The 22,303-nt window shown below is 41.0% G+C and overlaps 2 protein-coding genes across 2 annotated transcripts; one reads left to right on the top strand and one right to left on the bottom strand.

Moving 5' to 3' along the window:
- Positions 1–1,728: 1,728 nt before the first annotated feature.
- On the bottom strand, positions 1,729–13,377 carry ifngr1l (interferon gamma receptor 1-like). Its single transcript, XM_062400497.1, has 7 exons — positions 13,160–13,377; positions 7,018–7,135; positions 6,160–6,335; positions 5,593–5,777; positions 5,282–5,453; positions 4,738–4,850; positions 1,729–4,651 (listed from the first exon to the last, which is right to left on the bottom strand). Exons 1-7 carry the CDS (start codon positions 13,224–13,226, stop codon positions 4,298–4,300), a joined length of 1,185 nt encoding a protein of 394 aa, XP_062256481.1. The 5' UTR covers positions 13,227–13,377; the 3' UTR covers positions 1,729–4,297.
- A 50-nt stretch (positions 13,378–13,427) lies between these two features.
- Positions 13,428–22,078, top strand: si:ch73-52p7.1 (uncharacterized protein LOC100321084 homolog). The gene is made up of 3 exons (XM_062400498.1): positions 13,428–14,330; positions 14,620–14,688; positions 17,954–22,078. Exon 3 carries the CDS (start codon positions 18,026–18,028, stop codon positions 18,827–18,829), a length of 804 nt encoding a protein of 267 aa, XP_062256482.1. The 5' UTR covers positions 13,428–14,330; positions 14,620–14,688; positions 17,954–18,025; the 3' UTR covers positions 18,830–22,078.
- The last annotated feature ends 225 nt before the right edge of the window (positions 22,079–22,303 follow it).

Raw genomic sequence — 22,303 nt, 5'->3', positions numbered from 1 at the left:
CTTTTGTGTTTATTGCAAACACAACCTACACACTGAGGCCGCGTCACATCCACCAACGCTCATTATACATTTTCCTTTTTACAGAAGTGCTGCGTACCCACGACAGCTTTTCGTCACAGTTGGGTAACTTTACACATGTTCCAGTCTGTGCTGCGATAGTGTGCATGTCTACGTACAGACTCCAACGCCTCGTGATGCATTCAATGACTCGACAGTTACAATAAAGACAAGTCCTTCCTGCATTTTATTTCCTGGCGTCTTAGGTTCCTGATACCGACACATGGAATTTCAGACACGTCACAGAATCACAAACAAAAAACAATCGAGACAAGATGTGACTACTCCTTCCTCAACATATTTCTTTAGGTAGAGTTCCACTAAAGCAACATTTGCTAGAGTATAAACATTTCCCCTTTTAATGCTTGTTTCTAAAAGGGTCTGTGATTGGGAGAAAAAAGTTAAATCTAAATTTTATACACAAGATAAAACAGGAAAGAAAAGTTTATCTTTTTTAAATTGCAAGCTTTCGTCCAGAGACCTTCGTTACAACATGAACCAGTTTCTTGGTTTCTGACCAATATAGAGTGTAATTAGTTTATACAAACAACCAAAGTTAAAAAAAAAATGTAAAGCAAACCTGAAACCAAAAGGAAATATGAATGGTTTTCGATCTAATTTGGATTTGATTGATGTGTTTCCTCATTGAGTCTCAATTTGTTTCGCTTCTTGTTCCTCTTCAGGTTCACGTTTATATTAATTTGTTACCGTAACCAGACATAACTAACCTCTTCACTGGAAACGTCAGTGGTTACAGGAAATGTGTTTCATAATGACCAGTAACCAGCATCCAGCTGTTAGAGAGAGAGAGAGAGAGAGAGAGAGAGAGAGAGAGAGAGAGAGAGAGAGGAGGCCTCTAACCAGAAGGTTGGCGGTTCGATCCTAGACTTACCCGTCTGCATGCCGAGGTGTCCCTGGGGCATGACCCTGAATTTCCCCTCATAGAAAAAGGGCAGCCCATAGATGCACTGTATGTGTGAATAGGTGAATGTAAGAACTGTCCAGTAAAGCACTTTGAGTGTTCATGAAGAAAATCTCTATATGAACTGTTTACTCACGTTATTTAACATCTTATCCACCTCTTGTCCCCGTTTCTGCTTTATTTCATCATCTTTATTCTAATCATCTCGTTAATGGGTTAATATTTCCAGGAGCAAGCGACTTTATATTCATTTTGATTCAGAATATTATCCTTAATCCTGCCTGTGCAAAATAAAATTCCTGTTACATCGTTACAGTTGAAATGCACTTTCAATCAAGAATGTGACTTATTTTTTATGTGGTTTCTCGAACACCGAGCATCAGCGAAGGAGAAACACCTAATAGTGAAGTGTGTTATCAACTGTTACTGGTAACAATAAGGTCACAAACACACACACAGACACACACACACACACAAGGTCTCCCTCGTCGCTCAGATTACTGGTTTCAGAGGAAATTGCTAAAATGTCACACGTGTGCTTCTTCCCTTAAATAGTAACAATGTGCGAGAGAACACGATGCAGTGATTTAAATAGTCCGTCAGTTCTAAATTGGCTGCTATCAACACTGAAATACCAACTTCCCTTCCGTCTCATTACAGACAGTAACTCCCTGATCAGACCATTTAGAATTCCAGCTGCAGGATGAACTTCATCTGACTCGCTTCAACAGAACAGGACACTAACAGGAGAAGGTAGCAGATACACAGGACGTGCTTTTATTGAAGTAATTACTGCAAAAAAATTAAAATCACAGTAGGATGGAAGCTTGAGATACTTGAAATAAAACAATTAGGTCACAGAATCCAGGAGAAAAAGGCGTTTGAGTTTACTTTGTTTGGATTTTAGAAAGAAGCAGGCAACCCATTACAGTCAAACATTGTTTCAAACAGACAATCACTGAAACCGTTCAGTAGAATCGTCTAAAAATCGTGCACACACACAAAGAAAACTTTTTTCCTATTACCTAAACATCGTCATTAATATTATTCGAAATAAAAACACGTTGTAGGTTGAGCCACATTTTGCAGTTACAGTGAGAGGGAACTTGAAATGTTTAAAGACACAGTAACGACTCGACAGCTAAAATCGTCCCGAAACTAATTTCTTGTATCTTCAGCAACTAGAAGAATAAAGAACTCCTGAGCCAGACGATGTCTGCACCATCAGTCTGGGTCTCACTACAGACAGACCTCCATCATCTCCACAGCACCGTGTCCGGCTCCACCCGTTATCATGCAGGAGAAACAAAGCATGGGTGTGTTTGCATCGCTTTAAACCAATCACATTAGTCTCGGGCAAGTCTAGGCCCATGATTCAGTGATGTTCTACCCCATTGAAACATGGAGGTGAACAGATAATGCAGATCATTTCATTATAAGAAAAATAATTAATTCTATTTGTTTTATTTAAACAAAACATTAGGACTTTAATAATGTATAGTATATTATTGGCTTTTGGTTTAAGTTGTAGAATGTTTCTATTGAAGAATTTGAATGGTTCAAGAAAGTTACAAAAAAAAAATTATAATAAAAAATGGATCCATGCATTTATCGGGATCAACGCCAAAATATGACTTTTTCTTCCTCAGGTCATGTTCCACCCTTTCACTGGATCTCATGGAATCTGGTCAAGTGTTTTTTATCGTTTACTAACAAACAAAGGCCAAAGAAAAAGAAAACTTCCTTTGCTGAAGTAATAAAAACTATTTGTGGCGCCGAGAACATCCTCATTTGTAAGTGTGATGTTGACACAGACCTGACCATTAACACAAACGTGTTGTGCGAACAATACAAAACAAACAATACAACATGTATAAATCACTGAGATAAGAAGGAAGCCAAACAGCTGAGTAATGTTACACAACATCACTTAGTTCTTACAAAAGGTGAAAAAAACAAATACATACATTTTCTAAGATCTATGAAAATTCAAAAGTATTTTTTACAAACTGCTAATTCATTTTTCCCTTCTTCTCCTGATCGGGCAGCAGGCGACAGACATGGAAGCGAACACGCCTCAAACAGCTCCACATTAGAATTCAGTCAAATCCGCTTTTGGAGAATTCATCATATTTCTTTTGTGACCTGCTTATTAATCTCATTTTCATTTCACACAACAGAATTTAAAGAGGCACACAACATTATACTGGAGCTATAAGGTGCATCATAATCATAGGAAAATAAAAGCATCTGAATCGTATAGAAAAACAAAACAATGAAGTGCAAATCAGCAAATACATTTAGAGGATGTATCAGTCCTCAGTGAAAACAGGAGTTAGACTCTGCTAGTGATGGAAATGTTAATGCTTGTGTTCATGCAACAGATGTGTTCAGATACAGTATGATATGATGGTTATGAAACGGTTAATGAAGGTAAGTTTCTTTGCTGTTTTATCTTAAAAGGAGATATAGTGGCTTTCCTGAATTAAAATATTTTTTCTCTCCGCCCTGTCAACACAACAGGAAATAGAAGCAAAGCATCCCCTATATGTTTGATTGAATAGATTATATGTCAGAGAGCCTCCGAGTATTATAAAGTAAATGTTGTTCACTTGTGGTGAGAACAGACGCGTCATAGATTCGGTTTTCGGGCGTCACATGACAACGGCACATAACGTGAATGCGTTCTATCATAGTGCAATAACTTCTCTCTTATTGCCTTTGGCTCAGTAAGTTTTCTCAGTAAGTTGTTTATTCCTCCACGTGGGCAGAATAAAGTGTGTGTAACAAAGATCTGTAACATCAGTCTGCGTTGGACAATTAAGATTTGAGAAGTAAAGTGAAACATCCCTCCATAGAGCTGGATGAAAATCGATTTGGTGGATATTTTTGGGGGCTTCCAGTATTACCAACCCTTGCTTTAATGCATCAATGATCTAACTCCCACATCCCATAATGAATACGATGCTTCCTCACGAACTCGTACGATTGGACAGGCACATGTTTTTGAAGAGCAGGAAAGTGAATCACAGGCTCAACGCTGAAACACTGCTGATGGATCAAATTATCATTGTGTACAGATTTGGTATCGGCCATCACTGAGGCTGAATACAAAGGGAAAGTTTTAGTGATTTTCAAAAGGGACGGTTCCTTTTCACCTTTGATGAGGACATTGACTGAACCTCCTGAAATGTGTAACCATAACTCTCAGGGGAGTTGCTTCCTCAGATGAACTAAACTGTCAGATTATTACAGATTACAGGCAAGAGCCACATTCGACCATCCCATTGAAAATAACGGAGGTTACCGGCATCGGCTTCAGGACCGGTAGGCCTGCAGCACCTCGCCGGATCCTATCTTCACCAGTACTGGACGCTTCTCGTAGCCGGACTCGCTGTCGTTCTGTGGCTCATCTTCATCCAGGATGCTGCCCCCCATGTACCCCAGTCCTTCATCGCTCTGGGGCCCCCCCTCCTCGGGCACTTCATCAGTGTTTGTCACGCCGGTGCGCAGCCGGAGCACAGGAGACTCGGTGGGGGGAGCAGTGTGGGTGAAGTCGGGCTCCTCCTCGTTGGACAGTAGAGGCGTGGGAGAGGACGGCTCCACTCTGACCACAGAGACGGGTTCCGGAGGAACTGTCTGCGCGGTGCCCTGCTTGTGTCCGCCGATTGACTTCAGGACACAAAGAGGAAGAGTTGAACAGCTGAATTCGAAATGAGGCTCATCATATGAAACCTGATGTGGTAGAAAGAACATACCAATAAGGCTGGAAGCGCAGTCTTTGGGTTGGTCTTCTTTTTGTAAACCAAGAAGAGGATAAAAGCCAGAACACAGACGCCCAACACGCCGACGAAGATGTAGATAATGTTAACTAGAAAAAACAAATGAGGAAGAGGAGGAATGAAGACATTTGAAGACAGACAACCAGCTACTTGCAGGACGACAGTTACAAGAACTCGTTTGTCTCAGCTTCCTTTGCCATTTAAACGAATTACTGTTACTTTATTGAGACTTTAATTATCTTTATGTTTTAATGCTTTTTTGCAAATGTCTGACCTGCAGGTCCGCCGAGAGAACACACGTCTCAGGCTGAGAGCAGTACGCAGTCTGGAGGAATATTCCAGATAGTGTTTTTTTTTTTTAAAGTTTCACCTAGTGGCCGACAAACACCACATTTTGTACACAGATGTAAGTTTATCATTTTTGAGACAAAGCTGTCAAAATCTTGGTGATAAAAATAATTCATAACATTACAAATCCACATGGAGTCATGTTTGGACCCCTGATGAAAGATTACTCAACTGTTGTCGCCAGTTGACGTTTCTCCGAGCGGCCTGGCGCAGTACAGCTGCGTGGATTTAACGGCCATTTTCTCCAGCTCTCCCGTGATGTTCAGACAGTGCTCCTCGTGCTGCGCCTCCACCGGGAGCTCCCCCTTACACACACTCTCCACACAGTAGAAATGATGCTGAAGCTGCTCCACACACAAACAGATCGGGAAGAAAACCAACGCTGCTCATTACACATGTTGAACAGCAGGTGAGTGAGGACATATTACAGCTGTTTAATCTCCACTAATACCACTTTTCAAATTTGCGAGTGTTCATTCTGACCTGGCCGACGATCACAACGTTGTATTTAAACTCATGTTCTTCGCTGTTGCTCCTCTTCTTTCCCTTTCTGGAACCTGGGCGGTCGGGCTTCACGGGGTAGTAGGACAGCCAGGGATGCGGGAAGTGGAACGTGACAGTGTGGTTAAGATGTGCCTTGACGTCAACTGGTGGGAGGTCCACGGAACCTGGGAACCAACATCATCACGTTTAGAAGAACAGCATCGAACATGTTCCATCGTTGAGTCATTACATGTGACACAGGGATGTTTAGATTCTGTTTGTTTTCAAGCCTCAACGATATTTCTCTATCATAAGGGATTGATAACAACATCTTAGAAATCATTGATTACTTTTCTTAATATACATTATTTGGTGACGGGTAAATCTGCATCAGAAAATGTTTAACTCGCACATATATCATACCGGTTTCTAAATCTCAAGGAGTACCGTCACAATTATCTCTTGTTGTTTGTCTGCAGCAGAGCAACAACAAGAGAGAACCCTCGACCTGAGCTCTCTGTGAATTCATCAGTGGGAAGATGTTGGAAGGCCGACATCACTACTCACATTTCTGAGATACAATAGAGTCCATGTAGTAGCTGTAAGTGAGGTCTTTACTAGAGACTGACTCATTCTGACCAATGACGGCAGTCACGAGCACGAGATAGTCGATGTTTGGATCAGAGAATTCTGACAGATTGGCCGAGAGAGCAGAAGAGTTCACCCACAGCACAGAGGGCGAGCTGGAGAGAAAGAGAAACAACGTTCAGGATGTCACAGAAAGTCTCAGTTACAAGTTGAAGGCGTACAGTTTGTAAGATGACGATTGTGAACCAGGCAGGAAGGCTTATATGAAACAATACTACTGCTTAATGCATTATGGGATATGTAGCATGCTGACCAACGGTAAGGACTAAAAATAATAATATATCACTTGTCTGCAGTAGTTTTAAAAAGAGCTAATTCAAGGCCTGCAACACGTGTTAATAAAGGCTTTATAAAGCTAAAATATCTGGTTCTTTGATCTGTTATGTTCCCTGAAAGAATTTTAAACATCACTTCAGAATTGTTTTTAGCAGATAAGTGAGCAGATATAAAATGATCTTCTCTTTTCTCAGAATCCTCTTTAACTGCAAGATGATGATAATGACTCAAGCTCTAATCAAGCACACGTCTCTGATTTATCCATCTCCTCCTTAGCTATAAATTAAGTTGTTCTCCGGCGTATGATGTTGAACACTAGTTGACTTACTTGCACAACAAAGTTTGTACTTTCAATTCAAGCATCAATTATCATGAGGGCATGTTTATTAATGCGGTTCACACATTTTAAAGCACAGGTCATCCACAAAAGGATCTACTATAAAATGGCAAACACAGATATTTGACAGGTAATTAATGGAAAAGAGAAAAGCTTGACTTCACCCATCAGTTTTAAAGATCTCGACTTTGAATTTGAGCTCTGGCAAGATCCGTCCGTAGCTCCAGCTCAGGGTGTTTTGCAGATTGTGGCATTGCAGGGTCACGTTGCTCGGCGGCTCCACTGTGGAGACAGAGACAGAGACGTCAGGCATCACACATTGTGAGACATTCAACCTTTTTTACGACCAGCACCAAAATCAGAAATACAATCTGATGGCCCTTAGATGAGGAGACACCTGCTCAGTACAGAAACGCTTTTAGAGTCTCATCCCAGACTCTGCTCTTCTTGTCTATGGGTTTGTGCATTGAAGTCAGGAAGGCGTATCCAATACTCCAAACCAGCCACTAGAGGGCACTGCATGACAACTGATATTGAATACACTGGTGCGGTCACGTGTTTTATATTCACATAGAGAAGCAGAAACTCAATGGGCACCTTGTTTACACCATGTCTCTTGTGGCACTGAACTCCAAACCTCCTGACGGCCAACACAAAAGATCCTCAAATCCAAAGAAGTCAAAGCAGAGCACCACAAACAGACAGCGTTTGTCCCTTGAGCTGATCCTCACATCCAAACACACAAGATCTGGGTCATTATATCGTTCTAGTCTGTACACGTTTACACAAGTCGATTGTTTCCCCTTTGCTGACAGGAAGCTGCTGCATTTCTGAATGTTGCAGTGATTGTGTCCACACCCCAGAGATTCCTGCACTTGTTTGAACTTCTTATTTTTTTTTTAACCTAGCATCAAAGCTGATGGAGAAAGACAGGCCTATCCAAAAACTTAAAAAAAAAAAAACTTTTTAAAGATTTAAAACTGCACCTTGTCCCGGTGTGTCATTTTTAAACTTCAATAAATAGACAAAAAAAAGCAGCTCCAGCTCAACGTTCCTAGTTATTCACTGAACACAGCTTCACGTTTATAACATGAAAGAAAAACAGAAACAAAAAAAGTATCCCACGCATTTTAGTTTCACTTCCTTTCATGCACGTGATAATACTCAACATACACTTCGATGTGAGAAGTGTGAAACGGATGGGTACACATGTTTACTGTAAAGAAGTGATAACCACAACAGTGAAGCTGGTTTCTGAGGTATGACACCACGGGGCCTCGAGACACACACACACACACACACTCGCACTCACTTAACCACAACATTTGACTATGTCTACAGTTGATTCGATATTTCGAAGAGCCAATGTAATTATATATGTATTTTTTAAAGATGTCACTGTCATTGTTACATTAAATCTGGGAAAGATTTTAAAAATAAGATTTTTCAGCAAGTATATAGTCCAGATGTCATAGTTGTCTGGACTAAATAATGCACGACTTCACCAGCACCACAACAATATTTAATGAACAGATTTCAAATCAAGTTTACAGTTTTTTAACTCAATTGGAGGAGAAAATAACCACAATCAACCGGATAGGAAAAGGTCAGCGAGTCGGTCTCAGGTCGAACCCCCCCCCCGGCTGCGGAGCATTAAGCAAACAGTGAGCGACCTGAAGAGTTGGAGTGATTCAGGTTGTGAACGACACTGAATGAGGACAGAAAACGCGGTTGAGAGATTTGTGCCTTGAAATTGAATCGTGGTTCAGAAGCAGGAAGAGAAACAGATGCTATCTGACATCAAAACAAGGTCGTTGGTGATGTCTGTAAAACTCTCAAACTTGTGCTGCTGCACTTTCGTTTTAACCAACTCATTAACACAAACATTAAAAAGTAATCCCCACAATGTGCTGTACAGATGTCCCAAATTGAACCAGTTTTGGTCTGATATTTTCAAATGCTTTTCTGAGGTATATGAGTGTAATATTTCTCCAGATCCATTCACTGCAATTTTAGGTGGCTCCCAGCACCTTTCTATGCTCACCAACGAACACCGTAGGACTATACAATACGGCATGGTCATAGCAAAAAGGAACATACTAACTTTATGGAAGAGTGGTGAGGCGCCTTCCTTTAAGGCCTGGCTTTCAGAAACTACCAGTCTGCTGCATATGGAAAGGATCCGACACAATGTCTCTCTCAGCTCTGCAGCCTTTGATAAGATTTGGCAACCTTTCTTTTTATATTTGTCAAGAATGACCCAACAGTGATAGTCATGCTCCACTCACATTCCTTTCTACCAACGTAACTTCATGTTTTTGACTTCTATATAATGACAGGTATGTTCTGTAGATAATTGTATGTACTGTTTCAGAGCAGGTCCCCTTTATTTATTTTTTTTTAATTTATTTATTTATTTATTTTTCTCTGTCTCTTTCTCTCTTTGTACTCTCTGTTGTTTTTTTTGTTTTTTTTTGCTGTCTGTACAATATGTGTTTGTCCATGAACACTTGTTCAATGTGTCTTTTTTCTGTCACAATATGCTTATTGCCTGTTTTATATATTGAAAATTTATAAATAAAATATTGAAAAAAAAAAATGTGCTGTACAGATTCACACTGCAATATCTGCCAGAAAATCAGTTTAAGAATTAGTAATGATATTATCATGATTATCAGTATATTGAAAATGCTACTTATGTTACACTTAAGTAAGTATTGACTTCCTCTATGTAAGCAATGATAAGTAATTACTAGTAAAAGTGTATAAGCAAAGTAAAAGGACATTTGATGAAGAAAAAGTACTTAAAAATGTAGTTTTATACAATTTCATATATTACATCATTAGATTAGTAATACTCGTGCATTAATGTAAAAGCAGGATTTAACTGTTGTAGTTTGTTGAGTGGGAGCTCGGGAGTTAATGATTATTTATCTTATGTATTCAACCGCTGATTATATTTATTTTATTACACACACACACACACACACACTAATTTCTTTCTTGTGTGTTGTTTAGTTATTAACACTTAGATGGCAAATCTACTCACACGAAAGTGAAAGTGTCTTATAGTTTTAGGAAAGCCCCACTAGTCTTGCTAGAATATAATACACAGTGACTCATCACAATTATGTAGAGTGTGTCAGGGGATTACTGCACAACAGCAAGGTTCAAAATAACTCGGTACTACAATCTCCACAACACAACAAGAAAAATGTGCACAAGATCACAAGAAACTGTAAAAAATAGTAATACACCACTAAAGTTTGAGAAAAGCCACGGAGGAAAATATCAAACCCACACACGTGATGTTCAGTATAAAAGGGGAACACAAATGTGCCCACAAGACTTCTGGATTAGAAGTAACACAACTCGAGAACAATGCACACATCATTTCCTCGCATGCTCTGTGAGCTGCTGTCTGTGTGGATTTATAGAGGCCCTGGCCCTCATCTCTCATCTCTTATCTCTTATCTGGCAGTGAGACGTGAGACGGAGCAGCTGAACGTGTCTGAGCTGAAGGGAGTCAGGCACTGCAACACAAGCCGTCTGAGGAGGATGAAAGAGAGAGGAGTGCAGTAAAGGGCAGAAGGGGATTTCTAATTAGCCGATTTTGACATTTCACATGTGCACAGATGCACACGGGCCTTCAGCATCAGCTTTGGGTTCAAGACTGTCTTGACCTCAGACCAAATCAGCAGCAACTCCCAGCAGGAAAGGAAGGGCGCCTTCCGAATGACATTTTCAATTCCGCTCACAAATTTCACTTCATGTGCTGAGAAAACGTCACATGACCTCTGCTGGGCTGAAGATACACGGACTGCGGACTGAATTTGTCACAACAGTGGTCTTAAACTCAATAACATATCTCCTGAACCATTCAATCACACACAACTTATTTTGTATGGGCCGCACCAACACAAAATAAACAGCAGAAGTGGGAGATTTGAACGACGGGATACACACAAACAGGTTTCCTGCAAATCAATGCAAGTTGGACTTCTAAATTTAAGACAAAGTGGGAGATGGAGGTGGAGACTGGGAGAACAGGGAAATGCCACGTGTCTTGGTGGAATCGCTCGGCAATCTCACTCTGCAGAGGCTGAGACGCTTCCTGCAGGAAACACAGTGTCTCACACTCATTGTCTTATGCTGCTTTTCTTGGTGCTGATATTGTTTTTCGTCTGTGTCTTTGCACTTCCCCATAAACAGCCGGTTCTGACCCCCTCCCACCCCCAAGGGACCATGAGCACAATTCTGCTGACCTCACACCCGTGAGCCATGAAGACCTTTTCAGACCTGAAAATCCTCCCTCATTTAAAACTATTTACTCCGTCTGTCGGACCAAGAAGAAGAAGACACTGAACACAATGAGCTGTACATTCACCGCAGCAAGTTACCAGGATGGATTACCATAAAACTCAGTGACATGTTGGAAGGAACTCATTCAATTTTAGGGCCGACCCGGATCAGGGGGGGAGATCAAGGAGTTACTTTATTTATTTGAGAACCAGTATCTGTAAACAGGTAAAATTGTGTATGGATCTGTATAGTGATCTGGATTTTGCGAATCAAATTAAGTATTTTTACCACGTTACTTAAAAAAAAATCTGATACATGTATCAATACATGTGCTACAGTTATAAAGTGACCAACCAGTCTGAGGTCAGAGAGCCCTTCTAGTTAATGAATAGAACCCCAGGATTTATAATTAACATTAAGACTGGTAAATTGAGAGATTTCTCCGGATAAGATGATAATTTTTAACCAAGTGCCAGACAACACCTGTGAGAACAGGGTTAGAAAGTTTGGTCGGAGAATTAAAGTATCACTCTCGCTGAAGCACCTCCCAGCTGCAAATCCTGTTTGTGAGTCACTATTACTGGTTGTGTATGTTAATTCAAGCAAAAGGACTCGGACCAAAAGCTCCTCAGTCTCAGCAGTTTCTTCTAAACTTGGTATTTCTATCCTAGAATGTATATTTCCAAAGTACTGCTGTGAAAGGTTTTGTGTAATTCCGGGTGGTTTACGAAATTTGACCTCATCTTCTATCAGGCAAAACTGGACGAGTACGTGCAGTGGATTGCACAACTGAAAGGTCTTGAGTAATAACGAAAACTGTAAAGAGGAAATAAAGAAAAGCTGAAGTCTCCCAACCATCAGTCACATGTGGGCTCAGTAGTTCATCTCTGGGCAAATAACAAACACAAATACCAACAATTAAATGACAAACTAAAAGAAAGCTGGCACAGAACCAGGAATAATGTAAATAATGATCTGTGTGGCTGTTCTGGGTCCATTTATGGTCATATATAGGATTCCCCAATAAGAAGACATCACAGCTGCTTTCAGACATGCAGTGAACTCCAACGACCTCCGGACATTCTCCAGAGGGGTTGCGTTGCTCTGGACTTTCAGCTGAGTTTCTCCACCGTAGTAGTTTCAGTGTTCACCTTTCTGCGTTGTGCGTTGTTGTGAACGCGTCCGACTGCGATCAAGTGTAAAGGGCAAACTCTGGAGAAAGTTCCGATCCAATTCTGTGGACAAACAACACGGCCAATCACTCGGGAGGATGTCCTGACGTTTCCTCACACCGGCTCATTCGGACATTCTCAGGAGTTTTAACCATGGGCCTCGCAATGCTCATTTTTTAACTCCACATGTGAGTCTTCACATGCAGGTCCTCCGGAGAATATCAGGAGGCTTATCCGGAGTTCAGTGACTGTCTCCTTCGATAAGTCATTAAAGGGATAGTTCACCCAAAAAGGAACAACTCCAGTCAGGATCTACTCTCCACTGTGATGGAGGGGTGGGTGAAAGACTTACTGTAAATGACGCCGTATAGAGTCCAATTTGAATGCCGGGGCTAACAACACCACACAAGCCGTATGGAGGCATTCGATTGTTTTTTTTACTTATGAAGACTTTTAGGGTGAACAATCTCTTTAACACTGGGACCTGAAGCCTTTAACAGCAGGAACATCACATCCTGGCGACTGCAGCTTATTAACATCAGACACTTAGAATATGAATAATTATAATAAATAAAAATTATCCCATGAATGTACTCTGAAGTCAGCGTCAGTGTTGTTCTAACATATGTAGAGAAAAGGAAAACACCCTCCAGCGGTTAGCCGCAGGCCGCTAGCTGCTAGCTAACAGGGATACAGTGGCGTTTCCCTGTCATGATGAAGATGAGGATGATGAGGAGGAGCAGCTCCTCTTCGTCTCTCCTCCTCAGACAACCGTCATTTCCCAGATCAGTTCTCACACGTGCGTGTGCGTACATAAAATCCGAGAACTCACCGAGACCCCGCGCAGCAGCGATCCAGAGGAAAAGGGGGAAAACGGGATGAAGCTTGACCAGAATCATTCTCAGTTCGAAACCCGCCGCTCGCGCTTTACAGTCGAGTTCACGTGAAACGGTGACAAACGACTAATGAGGCGAAGGGTTCATGGAGACGGAGAAACGACGGGAGCTGAAGGGAAACGTCTCCTGCCTTCACTGACCGTCGGAGTATCCAGCACTTCTTCGTCTTCTTTGGAGGCTCCTCCCAACGGCAGCCTGCATCCAAGGGGCTGCGTTACTGCCTCCTGCTGGAGTATCCTTAGGCCTGCAGTGTCCTGAGTGTCACATGGTCGGATTGGTGTGCGTTCGTGTCAAAGCAGGAACTTAATGTAGTAGTTTTATAATAATAAGTAGCAGAAGAAGAAGAAGAAGAAGAAGAAGAAGAAGAAGAAGAAGAAGAAGAAGAAGAAGAAGAAGAAGAAGAAGATAATAATATTAATATCATTATTATCATTATTATCATTGATGTTATTATTCAGGGTAGGGGTGCTAGCCTAAACACTCCGATATTAACTTTTGTGGGACTATAATTATATCAATGCTAATAATAATACGTATTATTATTATTGTTATTATTATTGTTGTTGTTGTTAAATATAAAATGAGAAAGGGTTTTATTAAACTAACTAAACTAAATTTGGGTAAACATAAACTGTTTAGGATTAGACTGATTGATAACTTTACTTAAGTAAAGAAAAGTATAGAAGTTTTTTTTAATCCTGTTATTCTGGTCAATTTATCTTCCAATTTACAGAATATACATTTTTACCAAACTCAAAATAATCCAATGGCTGTGTGGCCATGAACAGGAAACACACATTGCATTACACAATAATAGGAAGTGTTCTTCGATAGGTGTCATAATTTTCAAATAAAACAAATAGAACAGATAATCTATGCGGCCTGACTGGCTCTGGTCTTTTCTGTGTAGAACTATGTTTCCTGTTTGTATATATTATCAGAGGCTTTTAAATCAGACCGAATCACAGACTGTGACTCTACGGCTTCCTCTGTGGGATACTGCCTCCATCCTGACGTCAGCTGGATGGGATGTGGGATTGTTTTTCCTCCCCATCCCAGTCTCAGCCTGACGCATTCAGAAGATCAGCTCTTCAGCAGCGGCCCGAGGTGAGTTCCACAAACTGGGAAACTCACTAACACCAATAGCACCACTTAGCTTTAACGTAACAGCTAAGATGTTTGTGTCCTGTAGTAAACTCTTATTGACAGGAAGCCGGGTCTGGTGCTTGTGCTCATATTACAATTCATAGCCGGTGCGTTCCTCAGTCTGTGTTATGCAATAGAAACGTTCTCACAAATCTGTTCAGATGAAAAACCGGACGATGTGTCACAGTCAACAACTTGAACTGCTCCTGAGGCCGGACGTTCGGCTGATGGATTCTGTATCTCACTGTAGGATGTCCTGTGTTTTGCCGTCCTTGCCCTTGGATGAGTTTTCTCCTGAAACTACATGAGACGAGAAGTGGTGAGTGCTTTAAAATTCTCTGGAATTTCAGACTCTGGAGTTTTAACGGGGCAAAATACACCCATGACCCACAAAAACCATTCTGTAACCATAGCTGAGGGTTGAGTCACTTGAAGGCCAAATGTGTGATTCACAGCAAGTCCAGCTATGTGGTCAGACACTCCTTCTTTTTTATGTTGCTGAGTGGAAAATCTGAACGTTTTCACAGAGAGAGAGAGAGAGAGAGAGAGAGAGAGAGAGAGAGAGAGAGAGAGAGAGAGAGAGAGAGAGAGAGAGAGAGAGAGAGAGAGAGAGAGAGAGAGATGCTTCTGTCCCGAAGGACTGCGACTCACATTTCTGGACATAAGCTGAGGTGGAGTTAGCCGGTCCGAGGCCAGAGAGGAATAACAAACCGAGGAAACCGAGGAACACTGAACCCGGACGCTCACTCTCTCTGTCCATCTTCACACATTTCCCTGAAGCTGGACTGTGGAAAGAGTTTGATCTGTCAAAAGAACCTGTTCAGCACAGAGATGCAATAACAACATGATCCTTTAAATAACAGTAAGAACACCAAAGTGTAATAATACTCTTTACAAGTAATAAAGCATTAAAGTACTAAAACCTGTATTATTCAGAAAGGACGATAAAACATGAAGGTATATTCAATTTTACCTACTTAAATGCTAGTGGGAGGTTTAGTATATTCTTACTTGTAATGTTATATTCAATTTTTTCAATAATAATCCCCTTGGATGCATTAAGTCTGGTTTTTTACGTTTGTATTGTTAATCATAATCTAAGACTTGCTTCAGGGAATGTAAAAACTGTCAACTCAAGTAGTACAAGTAGCTTACAAATATCACAAAGTTGTACTTGTACACAGTTTTCATTTAAAGAAACCAAAATATTAATTGTTAATTCTCCTTTTCTCTGTATGCTGCTCGAATACATTTGTTTCATGTCTTCACCTTTAAAGGAAACTCCATAAGCTCTGGGTAGCGTGACTAAATATGGAGAGAAAACTATATTTTCATGTAAAAAGGAAATAGCTCAACATGTGGGAAAAACTTTTCTAACTGAGACTGGGAGGAAACCACCACTATACCACATATCGCTCTACTATTATAAAGCTCCAGGGAGCAGGAGTGATTCTGAAGTGAAACTTGCTGCTTCGCATGCAGCACAATCCACTTATCTGCAGATATTGGAACACACATTTCAACTATTCAAATAATAGCTCTGGAAGTCGTCCATGAAGCCCATTAGAAAAAACAAACCAGCAGAGTGTTACAATATGGCTTCCCCAGTAAGTGAGCGTTCTTACTGTAAACACACGTCTTTAAAAACAGGTCACAAAGATACAGTTTATTTTCTTTACAATGCTCAAAATGTAAAGACGAAGCTGCAACATGAGCTGTTGATTTGAGTAAACAATAATCAAGCTGCAATAAACTTTGTATTTGTTTGGGAATCTTATTGAAGGATAATATGAGATAATATTGATAATAATGAATATTGCAGTTGTTCAGTTTTGTGTTGGAGGATCGATGACAGTGATTAATTCATATTTAGTTTTTTTCTCAGAATTTATTCATTTATTTTAATTAATAAGTTAATTAATGAATATCTCATCTAGCATTCCTTCACACGCTAACTTGTTCAATAAATAAAGAAAGCGAAACACAGAAGGGAAACAAACCCTGAAGCATCTTTGAACCTCTTGGGGTTAACGAGAGGTCAGAAAGTTCAATTTCAAATCGTATGTTCGGCCAAACATTGTTTTAAACCCACAAGATTCTAGCACAGATTCCGAAAATACAAAATAAATTGTACTTCTTGTGAGTGTAATCATTCACAAGACGTACGGTTCCATTTCATGAAGGGCAATGAAACCCACTTCATTCATTCAAATATTTAACCCGGTGTAAACAGAGTGTGAAATTCAGACTTTTAACCAAAACAAGAGGGAAAAACAGACGCTACTCATTCTGTAGATGATTATTCACGTCTGTTACATGTCAGTTAAGACTAAAGGGAGACTGTGGTGGCTTCAGGAAACAGACACAAAGTCGAGTTCCTGCTCTGATATTTTGGCCAAACCAGAAAATCGACCCATGACCTTTGTTAAGAGCCAAGACTGGTGAACAATGTTTTTCTTTGGAATCTCAAATGAATCTCCTCACTTATAAATTTCGAAATATGTGTGTGTATCTGCGTGTGTGTGTGAGTGTAGGAGGAGGGGGGGGGGGGGGATAATTCAATGAGGAACACACCCATCACATCCCTTCACGTCGTGGTTAGAAAGCAATTAATGTGGGGGGGGGGGGCCCTCACTCACATTTCACCCCAACATCCAACAGCAACAGTCTCCTGAGTGAAAGCTGACCTGAACCCAGAGAGCGCTGCTTGTTCACTCGCACGACCCCGACCGTTTTGTTTTCATACAGTTATTTCAGCCCCGTTATGCTGGATTTAAAAACGGCGGCTGGACTTTTAACACAAAAAATGTCAAGGATATTATTTGATTTCAGGCGAGCGATTGGGCGACGACACGGAGGAAAGATGGAACAGATTCACACCCGCTCCCTCGAGGGCCCGGGGAAGGTTGCTGCTGTAAATCATGTGGTGAATAACATGAAGCTGAGACGGGGTGATGAAGGGTGTGTGTCCAAAAGAGAGAATTACAACAGTCACTCCTGGAATCCAGTGAACTGAGGCGGAGGAGAAACTCCCATCCATTATTTAAAAAGGGGAAATATCACTTATTGTGCACATAAAGTCTTTTTTCAGGCTGTGGGCAGAATCACTGTATATTTATCTGTAAACTAAACAGTAAATCCATTCATGGCTCTGCAGGAAGCTGTAAAAAAGACACCAGACCTGCATCAGACTCTTGTTCCCTGCAAACATTATTTAGTATTTGAGCTCGATGTGTGATTAGACTTCACTTTTGCAGAGATTAAACAATAAGTTTGGAGAAAATGCTCCTGCCTCCAGGAATCTCTGCAGTTTTTTCAAGATCATTTGAGTGGCATGCTCGTGACTGTGGGACAACATCTAAAACATGGGTGTGAACTCAGTTTTGAAATAACAGACAGTGACAGTGCAGGTGTTCATGCAAAATAAAAAATTCAACATTTCAAAACCAAAGTTTTATTTCTCCTGTGCCAGGTTTCCAAAACCCAATCTTCAGGAAAATGCAGTGCAGAGAAACTTTAGGTGTTTGACAGCTCTGTGTTTGATTCTTTACTTTTTGTTTGTGCCCGATATGTCTTTTCTCCAGGCTCAGGTTTACACAGCACCCTTCACCAGCACCAGTCAACATGCGGCCTGAGCCTGTCCTCCTGCAGCAGTGATGGCAGCCCTCAGCCCTCCTGCTCCTCTCCTCTGTGTGCTGCTGTGTGTGTCCCTGGCCCTGCAGCGCTCGGACCTGCGTCTGGCTTACGTGACCCACAACAGCTTCTTCTACTACTCCTGCAGCCAGGACCCGCAGCCCTGCAGTGTCTCCTCTCTGACTGACTGCAGATGCAAGGACATCCAGCTGTCCACGCTGCACCACCCGCAGTCCCACTCCTCTCCTGTTTTCCGAATGAAAAGTCTGACCGTCTGGTTCACGTCGCCAACGAACACGGCGCGTCTGCTCAACAACTCGGAGGTGAGGCACCTGACCCTGATCCACTGTGGTGGATCCGGTGGGATGTCCCCGGCTCCCCTGGAGGGACATTTCGCTGTGAAGCATCTGGATAGGCTGACGGTGGTGAACCTGCAGCAGCTTCACCACCTTCCAGATGCAAACAGAGCAACGAGTACAGACTCGAACAGTGACACAGACGGAGACAACAGTGCTCATCTGGACTCAAATAGATACAACCGGGACCGAGACACGTTCCTGGACCTGATCGCAGACATGAGGAGAGATTCCCTGGATCCGTCCACACCCCAGATCCAAGACATCTTCCTGGGCAGGGAGCTGGGAGCAGCGTATCATGAACAGGCCAGACTGGGGATCCTCCACAGCTCCGTGCTGGGGTGGGGGGCAGTGGTCAAAGCCTACACGGTCCAGACGCACATAGATAGTGACGGTGAGCTGCCATTCCCTGACCTCCACCTGCCCAAATTACCAGTGGCATCTGTCATATACGTCAGCTTTGTGTACTGACACCAGGCCTCTGTCTGAGAGGTGCTGCTGGGAACCACAGCAGGAAGAAGAGACTTTTACAGACTCGGAATCAGGAGCTGTCCTCGTTTACATAAAATGTTAAAAGTCTGTTCACACTTAAAATATATAGAAAACTGCGCCATGAAACTTTGTGAAAGAGAAAACAAAGTGAGTGACGCAGTGAAACCAGCAGAAACTGTTCTTCAAATCATCCTTTTATTTAGTTTAAAAGTTCTTTCCTTGTCAAATTCCCAGGACAGAAATTTAGATTTGTTTTTCTTCTTCCGAAAGCTTTAATCATTGTTTTTCCCTGAGTGAGAAATGTGCACAGCTGTTTATCAGCATGTAACTTACCATGTCGACTAATGAGAGAGCCTCTGAGGGACGGGAACAGTCTGCCAGCCTCCTCCAGCTGGAGGGTCCTTTGTTTCCAAATGATGTTTATACTGAATTGATGGAACAATCCCCAAAACAAGTGTTCACCAGTCGAGCATTTGTCCTTTTTATTCCCTTGTTTTTCCGTCTCTAAAGGGAGCGTTGTGTCCCAAAAACAAGAATCTGATCCAGTTGCAGAATTCACACTGAATATAAGGCCAGAGGATTTTTTCTCTCCCTGCGAGAATTAAATCTTATTTGAAGATTAATCCAATTTGAACTGTTTATCCTAAACCCTCCCGAAAGGAGAAATAATGAGACTTGATGAATCCAAGAGAGATTATTCTGCAGTTGAAAATTGTTCACTGAGACAAATGTTATATATTGTTCATGTTATTGTGCCTCTTTTGGATATTAATTCTTACTCAAGAATCTCATTATTTGAGACAAATGAAGTTTAGTGGACGGACACAGCAATAGTAGCATTTTAAGATTTTAGATGTGGTCTAAGAGGAGGGCTATTTCACTTGAGCTAAATTTAAGAAATATGACTAAATAGTCTGAATCTCAAATTGATCTTATATTGGCCTCAGTAATGTGTAGGTACGACCCTAAAATGATAAGAGGTTTAGATAATAGATGGATTTATTACCATACACAGAACGATATACTGTGAAATACAGTAATAATAAAAGAATATGATAAGTTTCAAACATGATGGTAAAAGATTCATTTAAAAATGTTTAACCATCAGTGATGCTCTGTTTTCACTCGAACACTAATCGACAGCGATAAACAGAGGGAATAACTTGAAATCCTCAGTGTGATCAAAGATCGATAGAGGTCATCTGATCAGCTGATCCTGACCTCTGACCTTTGACCTCTGGGTCTCTGTCATAAAGGTTTCCTCTTTATCCAAATGTTATTCTAAAGAAACCTGTCACTGGAGTTGTGATTCAACATTCAACCACACGGTGGCAGCAGATACATGCAAATCAAAGCGAGTGATTCAAACTGAGGTGAAGGAGACTGAGCTATTTTTCTGTCATGTTTTTAAAGTGATCCACATTCTACAAACTTCTACATACATGACACTCAGCACTTTAAAAGCGTGTGAGAAAAGTTTTTAAATGACAGAGGTACATTGTTAAGTGTGACCTGATATTTATTTGTGTTAAAGAAAATATATTAGTGCCATTGGCTTAACTTGTTTTAAAACAGAAATAAAAGATTTCGTGACCTGTACGTCTCCTGGATTTAAAATTATTGTCAGAACTTGATTTGTCAAATGGATCACACACAAACAACTTGAATGAATAAAGAATAAAACAAATTGTGGTAAAAAGACCCTTCATATTTTCTTAAAACAGCATTTTTAATAACTTTTTAACACATAATCCCGGTCAGTCTGATGGTGGAGGCTAATTTGGTCATTTTAATATTTATTTTTTTACTTTATTGTCTTTTCAACGGATATATCATCAGGATGGAGGATAATAATCATGTTAAAACCACATGTATCTAAGATGGTAATCCATCAATGCCTAGGCTCCAGTATAAAGACGCTGGATGCGAGCAGCCCCGTTTACGCACGTTTTACGCACGATGAGTGTGCGCTGACACCTGCTGCGGAGAGCTGCTTATTTGCATGATAAACGTGTCGTTTTCACGCACTGTGAATACAAACTGATGCCGCCTGTTGATCCCGCACCTGAGAGGGTCAGGGCCCACTCACCGGGGACGACACACGGAGACATCCCCCGGGTTGTGCAGCCGGGTTGGGCGGGTTTGGACCCATGTAAAGGTTTGGTGAGAAAAACTGTGACCTGCTCATTTAAAGTCAAACTCCCCCCCAGTGAGAATAAATCAGTGACTTGTCCAGTGCAGATCTGTTGGGTGTAAAGAGGTGGAGGGTTGAAGTGGATTGATTTCAGGTGGTCTCTCTCCTCCATGTGGCTCGGTCACCACGCTGCCGCCGTCTCCTCACCGGCAGTTACGCACTAAAGCATTTTTATAATCAGACGTTATTGTTCGCCGCCTCCTTGTGGGAGATGCGCCCGTGTTCATTTTTTAAAAGGGCAAATCAGCCATAATTCAGTTTATAAACTGCGGCGCGCGGGGGAGAACTGCCTGGATGAATATTCATTAGAGTCCGCCCGAACTGCCACGCTCGTGATTCATTAGGCATATGTAAATATCACTCACTTTAATTGCCCCTAAACTGACTCAACATAATGTTGTCATTAGCAAATTATTACTTATTTGTGATACTAATGGTACGGTATGGCGCACAGTGCTGCTGCGCCACATATATGATTGCAATTACAGCTCTTTTTATTCACTGGGTGGCTGCATGATCGATCTGCAGTGTGCGTGTGTGTGTGTGTGTCTCTTTGTATGTGTGTGCGTTGAGTCCAGGCTTACATAAACAATTTAGTGTGTTTTACTTTGTCTATTTACTCGGAATTATCTATATGTGTGTGTGTGTGTGTGTGTGTGTGTGTATGTCTGTGTTATAATTCCACAGGTTTAATAAAGTTAAGTTTCGTATTACTATGTTGTACTTTTAGATACTGCATACTGGTTTTAATTGATGTTTTACTTTTGATGTATTGTTGCTTATAGGTGTTTGTTTCTCCTAATCTGATTTGAACACTTTTACTTATTCATGTGTTTTTATGATATATATTTGTAAGGTGTCCGTTGTGAAATAGGATTATTATTCCTACTATTAATTCTAAAGATTTACTTTATTATAGAAATGCAGTTGAACTTTTGCCACAAGAAACACTAACCACCCTGCTGGATAAACAAAATTAAAAGTCATTTTATATATTTTCATATATAATTGTGTGTAAAACTAAAGAAGCCAATTAAAGTTCGTCACTCTGTGCACAACTGTCTGTTAATGACTTCTAGTCACTGTCTGTATTTAAATTATTCACACACTGATGTTCAGATGAAGTCTTTTCAAAGTGCAGCTCAATTAATTTTAACTGGAAGCTGCAGTAAAAACAACTCTCGTGAATTAAAGTGACAAAACGTTTTAAATGTGTAAAGAAATTAGTTTGGATCGTTTTGTATTTAGACTTCAATTTG

This window comes from Platichthys flesus, chromosome 12 (genome assembly GCF_949316205.1).
Source record: "Platichthys flesus chromosome 12, fPlaFle2.1, whole genome shotgun sequence".
Lineage (NCBI taxonomy): Eukaryota > Metazoa > Chordata > Actinopteri > Pleuronectiformes > Pleuronectidae > Platichthys > Platichthys flesus.
This window is presented reverse-complemented; position numbering and strand designations above follow the sequence as displayed.

Bases quoted from the DNA above. Each gene is read 5' to 3' on its own strand.
- ifngr1l (XM_062400497.1), bottom strand. From the start codon at position 13,226: ATGATTCTGGTCAAGCTTCATCCCGTTTTCCCCCTTTTCCTCTGGATC. The intron at 5,778-6,159 runs GTGAGTAGTGAT...GTTGGTTCCCAG, and splicing joins CTCTATTGTATCTCAGAAAT to GTTCCGTGGACCTCCCACCA. The intron at 4,851-5,281 runs GTTGAGTAATCT...TGTTTTTTCTAG, and splicing joins AACGTCAACTGGCGACAACA to TTAACATTATCTACATCTTC.
- si:ch73-52p7.1 (XM_062400498.1), top strand. From the start codon at position 18,026: ATGGCAGCCCTCAGCCCTCCTGCTCCTCTCCTCTGTGTGCTGCTGTGT.